We start from the raw sequence: 14,310 nt of genomic DNA on the forward strand, positions 1-14,310 counted from the left end.
GTATGGATCTCGGCACCTTTTCCAAGCGGTAATGGCCTGCACGGTAGGCCATCCTGTCCCCCCTTAAACTCCATTCCATTATCTGTCACATGCATGATGCTTTTCCATGTGAATTCGCATCTTAAATATGTGCTTAGTGCTCTCCTTGATAATCTTGATTGAAAATATATAAAACTCAAAGCTTTGCATTTGGCCACCACCATTGTTAAGTGGGGGAAAAGCGGGATTTTGGTGGCATTGTTAACAAAAGCTGACTGCCCAGTGGAAGGAGGGATTGGTGGTGGGTTTAGAATAAGCCTGCTGGTTATTCAAAAGAAGGGGGGAATGGGCTGATAAGATCAGCAAAAAATATTAGTTTTGCAAATCTGGGGAGGCCAAAGAGGACCATGGATGGGTGATTAGCTTAGAATAACACAAAAGGTGTGCATATCCAGGCCATGACACGTCAGACCCAGGTTAGGTGTTGGTAGTGGGATAGGACAAGCTCTAGCTTTTTAGCTTTGGCTGTTTTTAATCCAAAAAGAATGTTTTCATATGTTTGCAGCAGAGTATCTCCTCTCCTTAGAGTCGGAAAGGAAACATGGAGTATCTCCTTTTGAGTTTTGATATGAGGTAAAGTGTGGTCTTGGCAGGTGCCATGTGGACCAGTGCTCAATAGTGGTTGGCTTGCAGCTGTCAAGCTGATAGCCTGCAACCCCCCCTTTGTGGTTACCCGCATTAATACGACATCATTGCAGTGTAATGCAGATGGGAAATAAAACTAACTTGTCATTTGAATCATCAAACCAAAACGTATACTGAGACCTTTCTAGGCCCTTTTGATTGCACATTCCTATAAAATTTCTATGAATGGCTCAATCTAAATATGATGAGGAATTCGAGCATGCTGAGGCTATACCTCATGGAAACTTTCGAGGAGCATCCAAACATCTTTCGAGGACAATAAACTTCTTTGTATTCTTATAGAATTGCGCTGCATTGACACTCCTATATAGTTGCCATGTTTTTCTTCTTCGATTTACCTCACTTCAGAGTTGCAATGCTTTGGTTCTAGAGAAAATGACCATATGTAGAATCATTTTGGCTATTTTTAATATAATCTGTGAGTGTCCATGCTACTAGTTGTTATACTCCTATTATTTTATGTAAACCATTCATCTCAAGGGCTCATACCATCCTGAAGATGCTAACTTGCTCGGTTGCTCCCAAATACTCCCTCCATTCCAAATATAAGATGTTCAATTTTTCTTTCTTTCTGAAATCGGATGTATAACGCCCCGTTTTAGTGTTTTTGTTCACTCATTTTAGTCCATATGTAGTCCATATTGAAATATCCAAAACATCTTATAATTCGAAACGGAGATAGTACTATAGGGATGGGGAGAAACCACTTTAGCATGTCCACAGAATCTGTACCAATAACACACATGAAATTCGCCTGCATATTCATGCATGTACATAACCATGGAAAATAAGAAGAAACACCCATTAGACCAAATTTCTTTTCTACCCAAATAGCCCTGAATCAAAGATTTTCTCAAGGAATATAAATGCCTGAGTGTTTGACGAGTGTCTGGAGCCTTGTGAAGAGGTAAAAGAAAGCTGTTTGAAATGATCGCTGCCCGTTCTGGAACCGAGACCAGCTGCAAAGCAGTAAAAATAAGCGGTAAAGAAAGAAGCGGTAAAAAGAAGGGTTGCAAAGGAAGAAAGCCTGGGCGGATTTTCACCGACGCCGTGGTGTGTTGCTGATACTGACACGGAATCTGTATGGGGCGGATCGGAGTCCAAGATGCGCGACGCCGCCTTTAATCAGGCTCCAATTGCCGAGGAAAATCCGCTTTCTCGCCGGGTCTTCTGCGTTTCGCACACACACAACCCGACCCGTTACATGTTTTACTACTCTTTGGATTGGAAGATGAAATCCGCCTCTCTGCCTCCCGTCTCCAATCTCGAGGAAAATTCTCTGGTTTGGATCAGGTACTGCTGCTTTGCTCTTTGGAACAGCGTCTTGTTCCCTGCTTTGCTTTCAGAAATGGCTGTAAGGAAAATCGGAATAGCACCAAAATTGCATACATATTTTATGCCTTGAGAACTTGAACGCTAAAGAAATCTGGACTCATTTCTGGACCGCTGAAGGCATGCATTTTTTCTTAGTTTTCCAGAGGAGTTTGAGTGTTCCTATGGAAGAGAGATCAGGGAAGGGATGCGGCTTCTCCAAGAGGGCCATATAATTAGCGAATTTACGCGAACCCACGAGGAATATCCGCGGGCGATCTCAAGGATCGAGAGCTCACGCCCTGAGCCAGGGGGAATGTCTCTTGAGTAGAGCGCTGGCGAAAATATTGAAAGGAGAGCAGGAAAAAGATAAAGGAAAAGGGATTCCTTTGGCCACTGCTGCTGAATTTTCAGTTGTTTTCTCTCCTTCCCTATGTGCGTGGCGCGCGCGACAAAGGAAAAAGATGCAGCTTGTATTCTACCGATAGAAAAACAAGTAAAGAAGGAAAAAGATAAGCAAAGCCTCGAATCTGCTAAAGCATGTGCGGAAAGCTTCCAGTTAGTTGCGTAAACTAGTGTGTGGTCCGTTGTTATTTTGTTAAGCTAAACTGCGGTACTGATTCTAACGGGGAATGTATTAGTGATCAGCTGGTAGCTGTCCTAATAATCCTCACTAGCTTCAAATTGCTCCTGAATTTTAACAGAAGTAATGTATCTAGTAGGCCTGTTTGGATGAGTATTTTCGCCAGATTCCATGGGTGCTGAACTGTTTCTGTAAAATTTATGCAAAATTCAAGTGAAGTCCCAACATTCTGAATGGTTTGCTGTTGTTGGTGGAGGATACGGAAAATGCCGGAATCGGGTTTTTGATGGGCCAGCACGGAGTTGAAGCGAGTGTTTTTTTTAATCTTTTCTGTAAATTCCTGCCTTGTAAAGGCAAATGATTTACCGCCGTTGTAGGTGGGGGATACGAAATGAACGATCGATCCCTTGGCAAAAACTATGCCGGACGGCCGGGAATGGGTTGGATGAGGCCGCACGGAACTTTCCTTTTCGAAATTTAATAGCACGCGCGCGCGGTTGGTTCGATCGACCGAGCGAGTTTTTATTTTTTTTCCTTTTGCTTCTTGCTTCTTTAAAGAAGAAGCGACACAGCTCGTCGACCAAAAAAGCACGGCCCTCCTTGTGCTTGCCGATGCCCCGCCCGCCCCGGCCACTAGACTAGAGGGAGCAAATTAAGCTAAGCGAGCGAGCGGCACCGGCACCGGCGCTCCGGCCATGGCCTCTCGCTCCCTCCCACCTTCCCCATGCTGACCACATGCTAGTCCACCATCTAGGTCTTCTTCTTCACTCCACTCTACTAGTCCACGTACGTACCCTTCAACCAACGGCTGCGGGGTAGAGAGAGGGAGAGGGACAGGTTGGTAGGCACGTACGTACGTGCGGGTAGGTGCCGATGGTGACGGCGAGGGAGGCGAGGGAGGCGGCGGCGGCGGCCATGGACGCGAGCAAGTACGTGCGCTACACGCCGGAGCAGGTGGAGGCGCTGGAGCGGCTCTACTACGAGTGCCCCAAGCCGAGCTCGCTGCGCCGGCAGCAGCTGGTCCGGGAGTGCGCCGTGCTGGCCAACGTCGACCCCAAGCAGATCAAGGTGTGGTTCCAGAACCGCCGCTGCCGGGAGAAGCAGCGCAAGGAGTCCGGCCGCCTGCAGTCGCTCAACCGCAAGCTCACCGCCATGAACAAGCTGCTCATGGAGGAGAACGACCGCCTCCAGAAGCAGGTCTCCCACCTTGTCTACCAGAACGGATACTACCGCCAGCAGACGCACAGCGTACGCACTCCTCCACCTCCACCCCCGGCGACGATGAGCCCTCCTCCCTTGCGGCCGCCGAGAGCTCACGCCTTCACTCCTCCTCCTCCTCCTCTCCCGTTGCCGTTGCAGGCGGGGCTGGCCACCACGGACACGAGCTGCGAGTCGGTCGTCACCAGCGGCCAGCAGAACGTCGTCGTCGTCGTGCCGCCGCCGCCCCGCGACGCCAGCCCTGCTGGGTACGTGAATTGTGTTCAGTCCTTGCAGGCCATGTTCTCTTTGCTTTTCTTTTCTTTTCCTGTGTATACCATTAGCAGCTACTAGTAGTTTCTGTGCGATATGTATGTATGGATTTTCAGTACTCTTTGTCTCCTGCAGATTGATGTCCATCGCCGAGGAGACACTAACGGAGTTTCTGTCCAAGGCCACCGGAACCGCCGTCGAGTGGGTCCAAATGCCTGGGATGAAGGTCTCTTTCCTCTCAACTGAATTCGCATTAGTTTCCTGTTTCTGAACTCTCAACTTCTTGCATGGTGTGCTCAATCAACCATTCTTGTCTGCAGCCTGGTCCGGATTCCATTGGAATCATCGCCATCTCGCATGGCTGCGCGGGTGTTGCTGCGCGAGCTTGCGGCCTCGTAGGCATGGAGCCTGCCAAAGTAAGCTCCTTGCTTTCCTTTTTTTTTTTTTTGACTATCTCCTTGCTTTCACTTCACTACATCTCTTCGCTTTTAATTTTGTTAAAATCAAAGAGTGTTCCCGACTGTTGCCGACTCAGGTTGCCGAAATCCTCAAGGATCGGCCACTGTGGCTGCGTGATTGCCGGTCTATGGAGGTAGTAAATGTGCTGCCTGCTGGCAGCAATGGCACGATTGAGCTGCTCTACATGCAGGTACCAAATTCTTGGTTAACTCTACCTGTCTACCGTGACACCTTTCAGCTCATGCCATATCATGAACTTGAGATTCTTTTTCCATCTCTAGCTCTATGCTCCGACGACACTAGCGCCAGCTCGTGACTTCTGGTTGATGCGCTACACATCCATTCTCGATGATGGAAGCCTAGTGGTGAGTTGCTAATCATCAAACATCCGTGTCCAATTAGTATCATAGCGTGTTCATGCGTCAGCCGCTTGACTGCTTTTGCTCTAAAGGTATGTGAAAGATCACTCAGTAGCAAGCAAGGAGGCCCAAGTATGCCCCTTGTGCAGCCTTTTGTTAGAGGTGAGATGCTTCCCAGCGGTTTCTTGATCCGGCCTAGTGATGGTGGAGGTAGCGTGATTCACATCGTTGACCATTTGGACCTGGAGGTAATAGCAATCCAGCAACAAATGATAAACTGTTTCTTTATCTAGTTCATCTATCACAGAAACTTAGCAAGCTACTTTGCGTTCGTGCACAGCCTTGGAGTGTGCCTGAAGTTGTGAGACCACTGTATGAATCTTCTGCCATGGTGGCCCAGAAGATGTCGATGGCGGTACAGTTACATGGACTATACTGTTTTTTATTGCTCTTGATAACACTTGATGCTTAGGCATAAAACATTAATATTTGGAGTAACTCAATTTTGCAAATCCAGGCCTTGCGCTATCTCAGGCAAGTTGCTCATGAAGATACTCATTCTGTAATCACTGGATGGGGCAGACAGCCTGCAGCCTTGCGAGCTCTGAGCCAAAAGCTCACCAGGTTGGGCTCTTGAACAGCACAGGCAGATTGTAGATGCTTCTTGTCATGAATCTGTTTCAGTAAAAAGTGTAACTGGTTTCGCACCTGTTTCAGAGGTTTAAATGAAACTCTCGGTGGGCTTGCGGATGATGGATGGTCCGTGATTGAGAGCGACGGCGTAGATGATGTTTGTATCTCTGTTAATTCATCCCCGAGTAAAGTGATGAGTTGCACCGCAACATTCAGTGATGGACTGCCCATGGTTAGTACTGGTGTTCTTTGTGCAAAGGCCTCGATGCTATTGCAGGTTAGTTTCATGCCACACTTTCCAAGTTTTATTTCTGGAAAATGAATGTGATATTAACATCGACTCTGGTAATGATTGTAGGATGTGTCTCCACCATCACTACTGCGGTTTTTGCGGGAGCATCGGTCGCAGTGGGCTGATAGCAGTTTAGATGCATTCTTTGCTTCTGCGCTGAAGCCCAATTTCTCCAATTTACCTATGTCTCGTCTTGGAGGATTTAGTGGCCAGGTTATACTCCCTTTAGCACACACGTCTGACCCTGAGGAAGTAAGCTCCTGGTCTTCGGTAAATTATAAAATTCCCTGCTCCGTAGTGTCCCCCTGCTCGATTTTCTAATTGCACAATTTCTTCTTTTCAGTTCTTGGAAGTTATCAAGATAGGAAATGCCAGTAACTATCAAGATACACTGATGCATCGCGATCTTTTCCTCTTACAGGTAACTTTTGATTGTTACACTTATGCAATAGGCTTATTTCACCACCTAACCGAACCAGATAACCTGATGGACATATTTTTCATCAAGTTGCTCAACTGAGCTTTGGGAAAATCATTTGTCTCCTTTGTAAAACTTGTGCTCTGGATTGCATTGGCAGATGTACAACGGGATAGACGAGAACACCATGGGCACCTGTTCAGAGCTTATCTTTGCACCCATAGACGCATCTTTCGGTGATGATTCTCCGCTGCTGCCTTCCGGTTTCCGCATCATTCCGATGGAGTCTCCTCTTGTAAGTGGATTTCACCTAAATATGAGACAACATCTCAGCTTGCGACTACAATTTAATCCTCTCTTGCTGCATGTATGTTTTGCAGGACACGTCTAGCCCGAACTGCACGTTGGACCTCGCGTCCACCCTTGAGGTTGGAACACCCGGAAGCAGGATACCCGGTCACTCCAGGAGTAGCTCGAAGGCTGTGATGACGATCGCATTTCAGTTTGCCTTCGAGAGCCACCTGCAGGACAGCGTGGCAGCCATGGCGCGGCAGTACATGCGCAGCATCATCTCGTCGGTGCAAAGGATAGCGCTGGCGCTGTCGTCCTCGCACCTCGTGCCACATGGAAGCTCTCGCCTCCTACCGTCTGTAACTCCAGAGGCGGCCACGCTCTCCCGATGGATTGTCCAGAGCTACAGGTCTGTGGTCTTGCAGTCATCATAGTATACCAGGGTGTATTCGGTCAGTCTGTGTTTTGTGCTGATGCTGCTGGGTTGATCGTGCAGATTTCACTTTGGGGCAGAGCTCATCAAAGCCGCAGACGCTAGCAGCGGCGAGTCGGCGCTCAAAGCCCTCTGGCAGCATACCAGCGCCATCCTATGCTGCTCTCTCAAGGTACTGTTCTAGGATTTTACTCACCTTGAACAGCTTCTTTCAGCACATACTATATACTATTATGGCATGTTTGTTTTTGCTGACTTGATCTATCGTGCTGTGATGGTGCAGGCGATGCCGGTCTTGACGTTCGCGAACCAGTCCGGGCTGGACATGCTGGAGACGACGCTGGCGGCGCTCCGGGAGATCACCATGGACAAGGTGCTGGACTACGACCAGGGGAGGAAGAGCCTGCTGTGCGCGGACCTGATGGCCAGCGTGGCGGAGCAGGGGTACGCGTGCGTCGAGGGCGGGACGTGCGCGTCGAGCATGGGCCGGCCGGCGTCGTACGGGAAGGCGGTGGCGTGGAAGGTGCTCGACGACGGCGGCGCCGGCGCCGCCCACTGCGTCTGCTTCGCCTTCATGGACTGGTCCTTCGTTTAGTCGAGGGACCGATCGTTTGTTGTAGCTGTTGTTGCAAGTCTCGAGCATGGGTGATGGACGCGGTACAATGTTGGATGATGGTAGTGTTTTGTACGGCTTGATGGTGTGCCGAGATTGGTGATGCTGTTTGTACTAGTACTTTAATTTCCTCTTTTCCTTCTCCTACGCACAATGGGGCAACTGAGAAGCGGACCCACTGGCTCTCCGGCTTTGCTACACCTACGTATAGGTGTCCCATTTTCCGAGGCTACCCTCTCCGATTTTCATTGTAAAAAATCATATGTCTTGACATATAGACTACTACGATTTTCATTATAAAAAACTTATGTCTTGACATATAAATAAACTACTAATAGAAGATAAGAAACCATTGTAGAAGATAAGAAACCCCTAGACTGAAACCAGCTAAACTAGCAACTGATCATGCAAGATCAACAGAACCTAGAAGGTCAGGCACAAAATATAACAAGGTAGTCCACGATATGAAATATCATTCTAGTGGCACAGACCAAAGCCATCTACTACGACAAAGCGGCAAAAGATCGAACTGAAGACAGAAACGCAGCTAATAGGGATGAAAACGAAGCTAATGGAACAGAAAGATAGATCCGTCGGGTTCAGTGCAGTTCGGAACAATCAAGTGCTAACAATTTAAGATATAGTTTCAGTCTAGGGGCGTTACATATTTCAGCACACAACTCATACCAAAATCTTCGACTACAATCTCAAAAAAGAACTGAACGGCTGATTCTGTGGGCAGTTTCTCATAATCAGATTATGGAGAATCAAGAGTTGAAAAGAGCTGAGCCTTAAGTGGATGAGAACGTATCCCATGCACCGAATGAACTTATGCACCTGGTTCACCATGGGTTCCTGGGCCGTTGGATGGAGAACGGAGACACAAGATCTACCAACAAGGTGGGCTACTAGTACATTTAAAAAGCGATCCTTGTACTACCGCTGAATTGAGTGTACTTGGGGCATCTCGGTTATCCCATTAAAGAAATGGCATGGTAGTATATATTTAGGCGTTGATGCAAAGTGTATTTTTCATAATGCTCCATGCATGTAGTAACAATACAAATATGCTAGGCGCCTTCTACAAATGTGCCCGTAGCCAGCTTGTAGGTACATCTTGTACATTCCTTCTCCATCCAACGGCCCAGGAGCCATTGGTGCAGCAGGTGCACAAATTCATCCGGTGCACAGGATACGCTCTCTTAAGTGGATAGGGGGCGCTTGCTTGCCCCCCACCCCCACGGCGTGCTTCACGTGGTTGTATTTATCAAATAGTTGAACATGTATCTTACAATTATCACTTCTAGCTTATAGTCACATGTACATGGTTTATTAAGACTTTATTTGCTAATTAATTTTTTATGTTTATGCGTTTCTAGTGATTTTTATGATATGCTATATATATACCAACAAAATGATTTATGTTACTCCATGTCAGCCCCTGCGCCCTGTCGGTGATGCGCTTGGAGACCAGCATGAGTACTAGCAGGTCGAGCGTCACGAAAATTACCGTCGCGATGAGGAGTAAGACGTGGAGCGACTCCCCTTCGAGAAGGATGCTCGAGTCGCCGTCAGTGGCGTAGCCAGACCGATTTGTCAGGGTGGTCCGGTAATAGAAATATTTACACAAGTTTTGTTTTATTTTAAACGAAATGTTTTTTACTACACTATACATAAGCTATGAGGGAATTCCAGGGTGGTCCATGGACCACCCTGGCCACCCCCTAGCTACGCCACTGGTCGCCGTAGAGATGGAAGTAGCTAGCGCCTGCGAAGACTGATGCCCTGCTCGATGGAGAGGGTATGCATGCGAAGTAGATTGTCCAGAAGACAACGGAGGTGAACCATGCGGGCGATAGCTTGACGATGCTATTTCGTGCGGCTACGAGCACCAATGGAGAGCTTCCCTGCGGCTGCGAATGGCGGTACTTCGACGCTCCAGCGAGGAAGAGGCCAAGCCGAAAACCATGGTGGCCATTGATGCCACGAATGCTGCATTGTACCAACGTATCAAAGCACCATGGCGAAAAAAGAAGTGTTGATGGGCAGGTAGAGACTGGTGAAGTACACCAACACGACCCTCTCTCTCTCTCTCTCTCTCTCTCTCTCTCTCTCTCTCTCTCTCTCGGAACGCGGGCGTCGAACTCAAGGCCAGCCCTAGGCCATGGCAAAAGGTGCGGCGGCCTAAGATCTAACTCTACCAGCCATGAAGGACTACTTAAGTTATGATTATGGGGCGGACAGGAGGAGGGGGCGCTTGCCCCCCTGCATTCTTCATCATATTATATTTGTTCAATAGTTTAACATGTATCTTGTAATTATTGCTTCTAGCATATAATAGTTGCCAATCACAATAAGCCGAGATCAGAATGGCGCCAACAACTGTGATGGCAACGAAGATGGAAATGGTGACATGTCGGCGGAGTCTTCGGTCCACCAGCAAGCTGCTGATGACAGCGAACAAATATAATGCAACGAGGAAATAACTGCCAATGTCGTTAGATACATGGGTCAAGATGCGGAGATACACGAGGTAGGTGATGAGGTTGCTAGATATGCCCACAACGCACAACTCTTGATCTACCTCGGTAGCTACGATTAGGGTGCCGGCCAACCGACCTCCACTTACATAAAAAAAGATAAAGTGTGGGCAGACCCATGAAAAACTTAAGATGGGGCGAGAATGTGTGACCATATTCATGAATAAACAAGTCAAGCATCCATATAAACTAAAATATGGGCTTAATCACTTCGTTCTTTCATAGCAGCCCCCCCCCCCCAGGTTGCATTATCTAGAGGCGTATGCAGGGGAAACTTGAGAGGGGCAAGAATTTATGATCATATACATGAATCATAAACTAAAATATGGGCATTATCACTTCATTGTATTAGATCACCAAGGTTCACAACCCAATTCAGATACAAAGTATAACTACAGGAAAGTAAAACGACAAATCTTTGGCAATACACAACACAACTCAATTGGCAGCATTGCAACATTTTACAAGTTAAATGCAAAAGGCTACCAGTGCACCAGGATTCTACAATCCCGGCTCCCTCTCTGAAGATTAGATAGCGTCCATCTACTTCAATCTTGCCAGATCCTCGGATGGAAGAACTAGGCACTCTATCATTGATTTCTTTAGGGGCGACTGGCAAGGAAAGTTGACATCTCTAGTGGTGTGCTTGAACTTAGTGTTGAAATTTCTAGCCCCCAACAATTGCAGGGCGTGGAGATGAAGCATTCCCTCTCCAGTCCAATGCCGAGAGTATACAAAAGGGCCCGGAGTCTTCGTACTTTAATACAAAAGGTAGCGTGGTACATACTGCATCAACTGTAAAATCTTCGGAGGAGATTTGCATTCCATGGCCGCTGAAAGATCGTGGATGTCGCCTAGAGGGGGGGGGGGGTGAATAGGCGCTTTAAAATAATTACGGTTGAGGCTTGAACAGATGCGGAATAAACCTAGCGGTTAATTTGTCAAGCACAAAACCTACTACAACTAGGCTCACCTATGTGCACCAACAACTTATGCTAAGCAAGAAAAACTACTTAGGTGATAGCAAGATATATGACAAGAAACAATATGGCTATCACAAAGTAAAGTGCATAAGTAAAGGGCTCGGGTAAGAGATAACCGAGGCATGCGGAGACGACGATGTATCCCGAAGTTCACACCCTTGCGGATGCTAATCTCCGTTTGGAGCGGTGTGGAGGCACAATGCTCCCCAAGAAGCCACTAGGGCCACCGTAATCTCCTCACGCCCTCGCACAATGCAAGATGCCGTGATTCCACTAAGGGACCCTTGAGGGCGGTCACCGAACCCGTACAAATGGCAACCCTTGGGGGCGGTCACCGAACCCGTACACTTTGGCAACCCTTGTGGGCGGTCACCGGAACCCGTCAAATTGCTCGGGGCGATCTCCACAACCTAACTGGAGACCCCGACGCTTTCCCGGAGCTTTACACCACAATGGTTGAGCTCCGAACACCACCAACCGTCTAGGGCGCCCAAGCACCCAAGAGGAACAAGCTCAAGGGTACCAAGCAGCCAAGAGTAATAAGCTTCTCAACTTGTAACTTCCACGTATCACCGTGGAGAACTCAAACCGATGCACCAAATGCAATGGCAAGGGCACACGGAGTGCTCAAGTCCTTCTTTCTCAAATCCCACCGAAGCAACTAATGCTAGGGAGGAAAATGAGAGGAAGAACAAGAAGGAGAACACCAAGAACTCCAAGATCTAGATCCAAGGGGTTCCCCTCACATAGAGGAGAAAGTGATTGGTGGAAATGTGGATCTAGATCTCCTCTCTCTTTTCCCTCAAAAACTAGCAAGAATCCATGGAGGGATTGAGAGTTAGCAAGCTCGAAGAAGGTCAACAATGGGGGAAGAACATGAGCTCAAAGGATTAGGTTCATTGGGGAAGAAGACCCCCTTTTATAGGAGGGGGAAAATCCAACCGTTATGCTCACAGCCCGCACCGAGCGGTACTACCGCTCCTACGAGCGGTACTACCGCTAGGGCGGCAGAAGCCCAATGAAACAACACTGCAAACGGGCAATAGGGCGGTACTACTGCAGGAGCGGTACTACCGCCTGCCCTTGCGGAACTACCGCGCGACCACGGAAGTAAAAATAACTGCCGCGCCTACAACCGCTGGAGCTAGCTACGAGAAAAAGGCGGCACGGTACTACCGCTCACAGGGAGCGGTACTACCGCGCAAGGGCGGATGTAAAAAAATACATCCGCGCCTACTACCGCACGCAATCAGCGACAGGATGCGAGGCAGCGGTACTACCGCTCACCACGAGCGGTACTACCGCGTAGGATGCGGAAGTAAAAAATTACTTCTGCGCCTACTTCCGTGCGCACCGGCGTTCTGGGCTAGAGGCAGCATTACTACCGCTCACAGGAGCGGTACTACCGCTCCCTTGAGCAGTACTACCGCACGCCACAGAGGCTTTAGCACTTGGATGCCTTAAAAACACAGCTAAAGACAACAGATGGATCCAATAAAACAAGAACTGCCATAACTTCTGCAAATGAGCTCCGAATTGAGCAAACTCAAGCTTGTTGGTTATAGTAAGAAGAGGCAGTGGAGGTATGCCTAACACATAGAGGAGTGAAACCTCCAACAGAGAAGAACTGACATAACCTCCAACATCAAAAACATCATAGAAGATGCAAGTGAACTCCGTTTTCGATGAACTCGAGCTTGTCAACAAGATGACCAAAAGCTCCAAAACTCACAAAGAGAAGCAAACAAGAACCAAGAAAGATGATGCAAGGATGCAATGGTTTGATCTCTCTACGAATGATACGATCAAGCTACTCATCGAGAGCCCCCCCTTGATAGTACGGCAATCGATCCTATAACCCGGTCTCCCAACTACCATCATGAGATCGGTAAAATAGAAAACCTATCAAGGGCAAACCTTTGCCTTGCACATGGTCCACTTGAGCTAGATGAAGATGATCTTGACTCCCTCAAGTTGGACCACCTTTCTTGATTGCGTTGGCTCGATGAAGACTAGTTGATTGCTCCCCCATACTCCACTATGGGTGAGCCACTCTTCCGCACATCTTCACAAGTCCATTGTCACCACAATGGACGACAAGCATCAAGCATTTGATCTCTTCGTGATGCTTCCTTGAACTTGCACACCGCAACGTAACCCCACAAAGAACTCTCACGAAGATCATGGGTTAGTACACAAAGCGTAATTGACAATGCTTACCATACCATGGGATCGCTTGATCCCTCTCGGTACATCTTCTACGCTTTGTGTGTTGATCAACTTGATTCACTCTTTTACTTAGTCTTGATCAACCTCTCACAAGACCAATCTTTAGGTAATTCCTTGAATAGCACCTTGGTCATCACAAACTCTCCTTGAAACCAACAAATGTACTCCAAGAAAAGCCTATGGACAAAACCTTCAAATATAACTCAAGGCAACCATTAGTCCATAGAGATTGTCATCAATTACCAAAACCAAACATGGGGGCACCGCATGTTCTCCTTGCCGGAGTCGTCCCTCTTGCGCGCTCGAGGCTTCTGGGCGTCGATCAGGTAGTAGGAGTCGTTGCCCAACACTTTGCTGATGATGAAGGGGCCTTCCCAAGGCGCTGAGAGCTTGTGCTGGCCGGCTGTTCGCTGGATCAGCCGGAGCACAAGGTCTCCCTCTTGGAAAGATCTCGGCTTGACCTTCCGGTTGTAGTATCGGCGCAGGCTCTGCTGGTAGATGCTGGACCGGCTGAGTGCCAACAGCCGGCCCTCTTCCAGCAGATCGACGCCGTCTTGAAGTGCTTCTTCTGCCTCCTCTTCGGTGTACATGGTGACTGGAGGGGAGTCGAATTCTATGTCCGTTGGGATGACAGCTTCGGCACTGTAGACGAGGAAGAAAGGTGTGAAGCCAGTTGATTTGTTTGGAGTTGTGCGCAGGCTCCAAAGGACGGCCGGCAGCTCATCGAGCCAACAGTCGGCCGAGCGCTCCAGAGGCTCGACCAGTCGGGGCTTGATGCCGAACAAGATGAGGCCGTTTGCTCGCTCTACTTGGCCGTTTGATTGCGGATGGGCAACGGACGCTAAGTCCAGTCAGATGCCCTGCGTCGCGCAGAAATGGGCCAAGGCACCTTTGGCAAAGTTCGTGCCATTTTCGATGATGATGCTGTGTGGTATGCCATACCGGATGGTGATGTCGGAGATGAAAGTCACAGCAGTCGGACCATTCAGCTTCTTGATTGGTTTTGCTTCTA

The 14,310-nt window shown here is 48.3% G+C and overlaps 1 protein-coding gene across 3 annotated transcripts; it reads left to right on the forward strand.

The window, feature by feature from the left end:
- The first annotated feature begins 217 nt into the window (after positions 1–217).
- Positions 218–7,815, forward strand: LOC123077707 (homeobox-leucine zipper protein HOX29). 3 transcript variants are annotated; one of them, XM_044500010.1, is made up of 17 exons: positions 218–3,826; positions 3,938–4,044; positions 4,184–4,274; positions 4,369–4,464; positions 4,584–4,697; positions 4,789–4,872; positions 4,959–5,114; positions 5,207–5,281; positions 5,384–5,490; positions 5,584–5,776; positions 5,858–6,043; positions 6,135–6,212; positions 6,370–6,504; positions 6,590–6,909; positions 6,997–7,105; positions 7,217–7,377; positions 7,665–7,815. In XM_044500010.1, exons 1-17 carry the CDS (start codon positions 3,452–3,454, stop codon positions 7,798–7,800), a joined length of 2,523 nt encoding a protein of 840 aa, XP_044355945.1. In that variant the 5' UTR covers positions 218–3,451; the 3' UTR covers positions 7,801–7,815. The 3 variants fall into 3 exon arrangements, with proteins under 3 accessions (XP_044355945.1, XP_044355944.1, XP_044355943.1); XM_044500009.1 differs by having other exon boundaries at positions 7,217–7,684; XM_044500008.1 differs by having other exon boundaries at positions 218–4,044; positions 7,217–7,684.
- Positions 7,816–14,310: the final 6,495 nt, after the last annotated feature.

The sequence above is a fragment of the Triticum aestivum genome, chromosome 3D (assembly GCF_018294505.1).
Source record: "Triticum aestivum cultivar Chinese Spring chromosome 3D, IWGSC CS RefSeq v2.1, whole genome shotgun sequence".
Classification (NCBI taxonomy): domain Eukaryota; kingdom Viridiplantae; phylum Streptophyta; class Magnoliopsida; order Poales; family Poaceae; genus Triticum; species Triticum aestivum.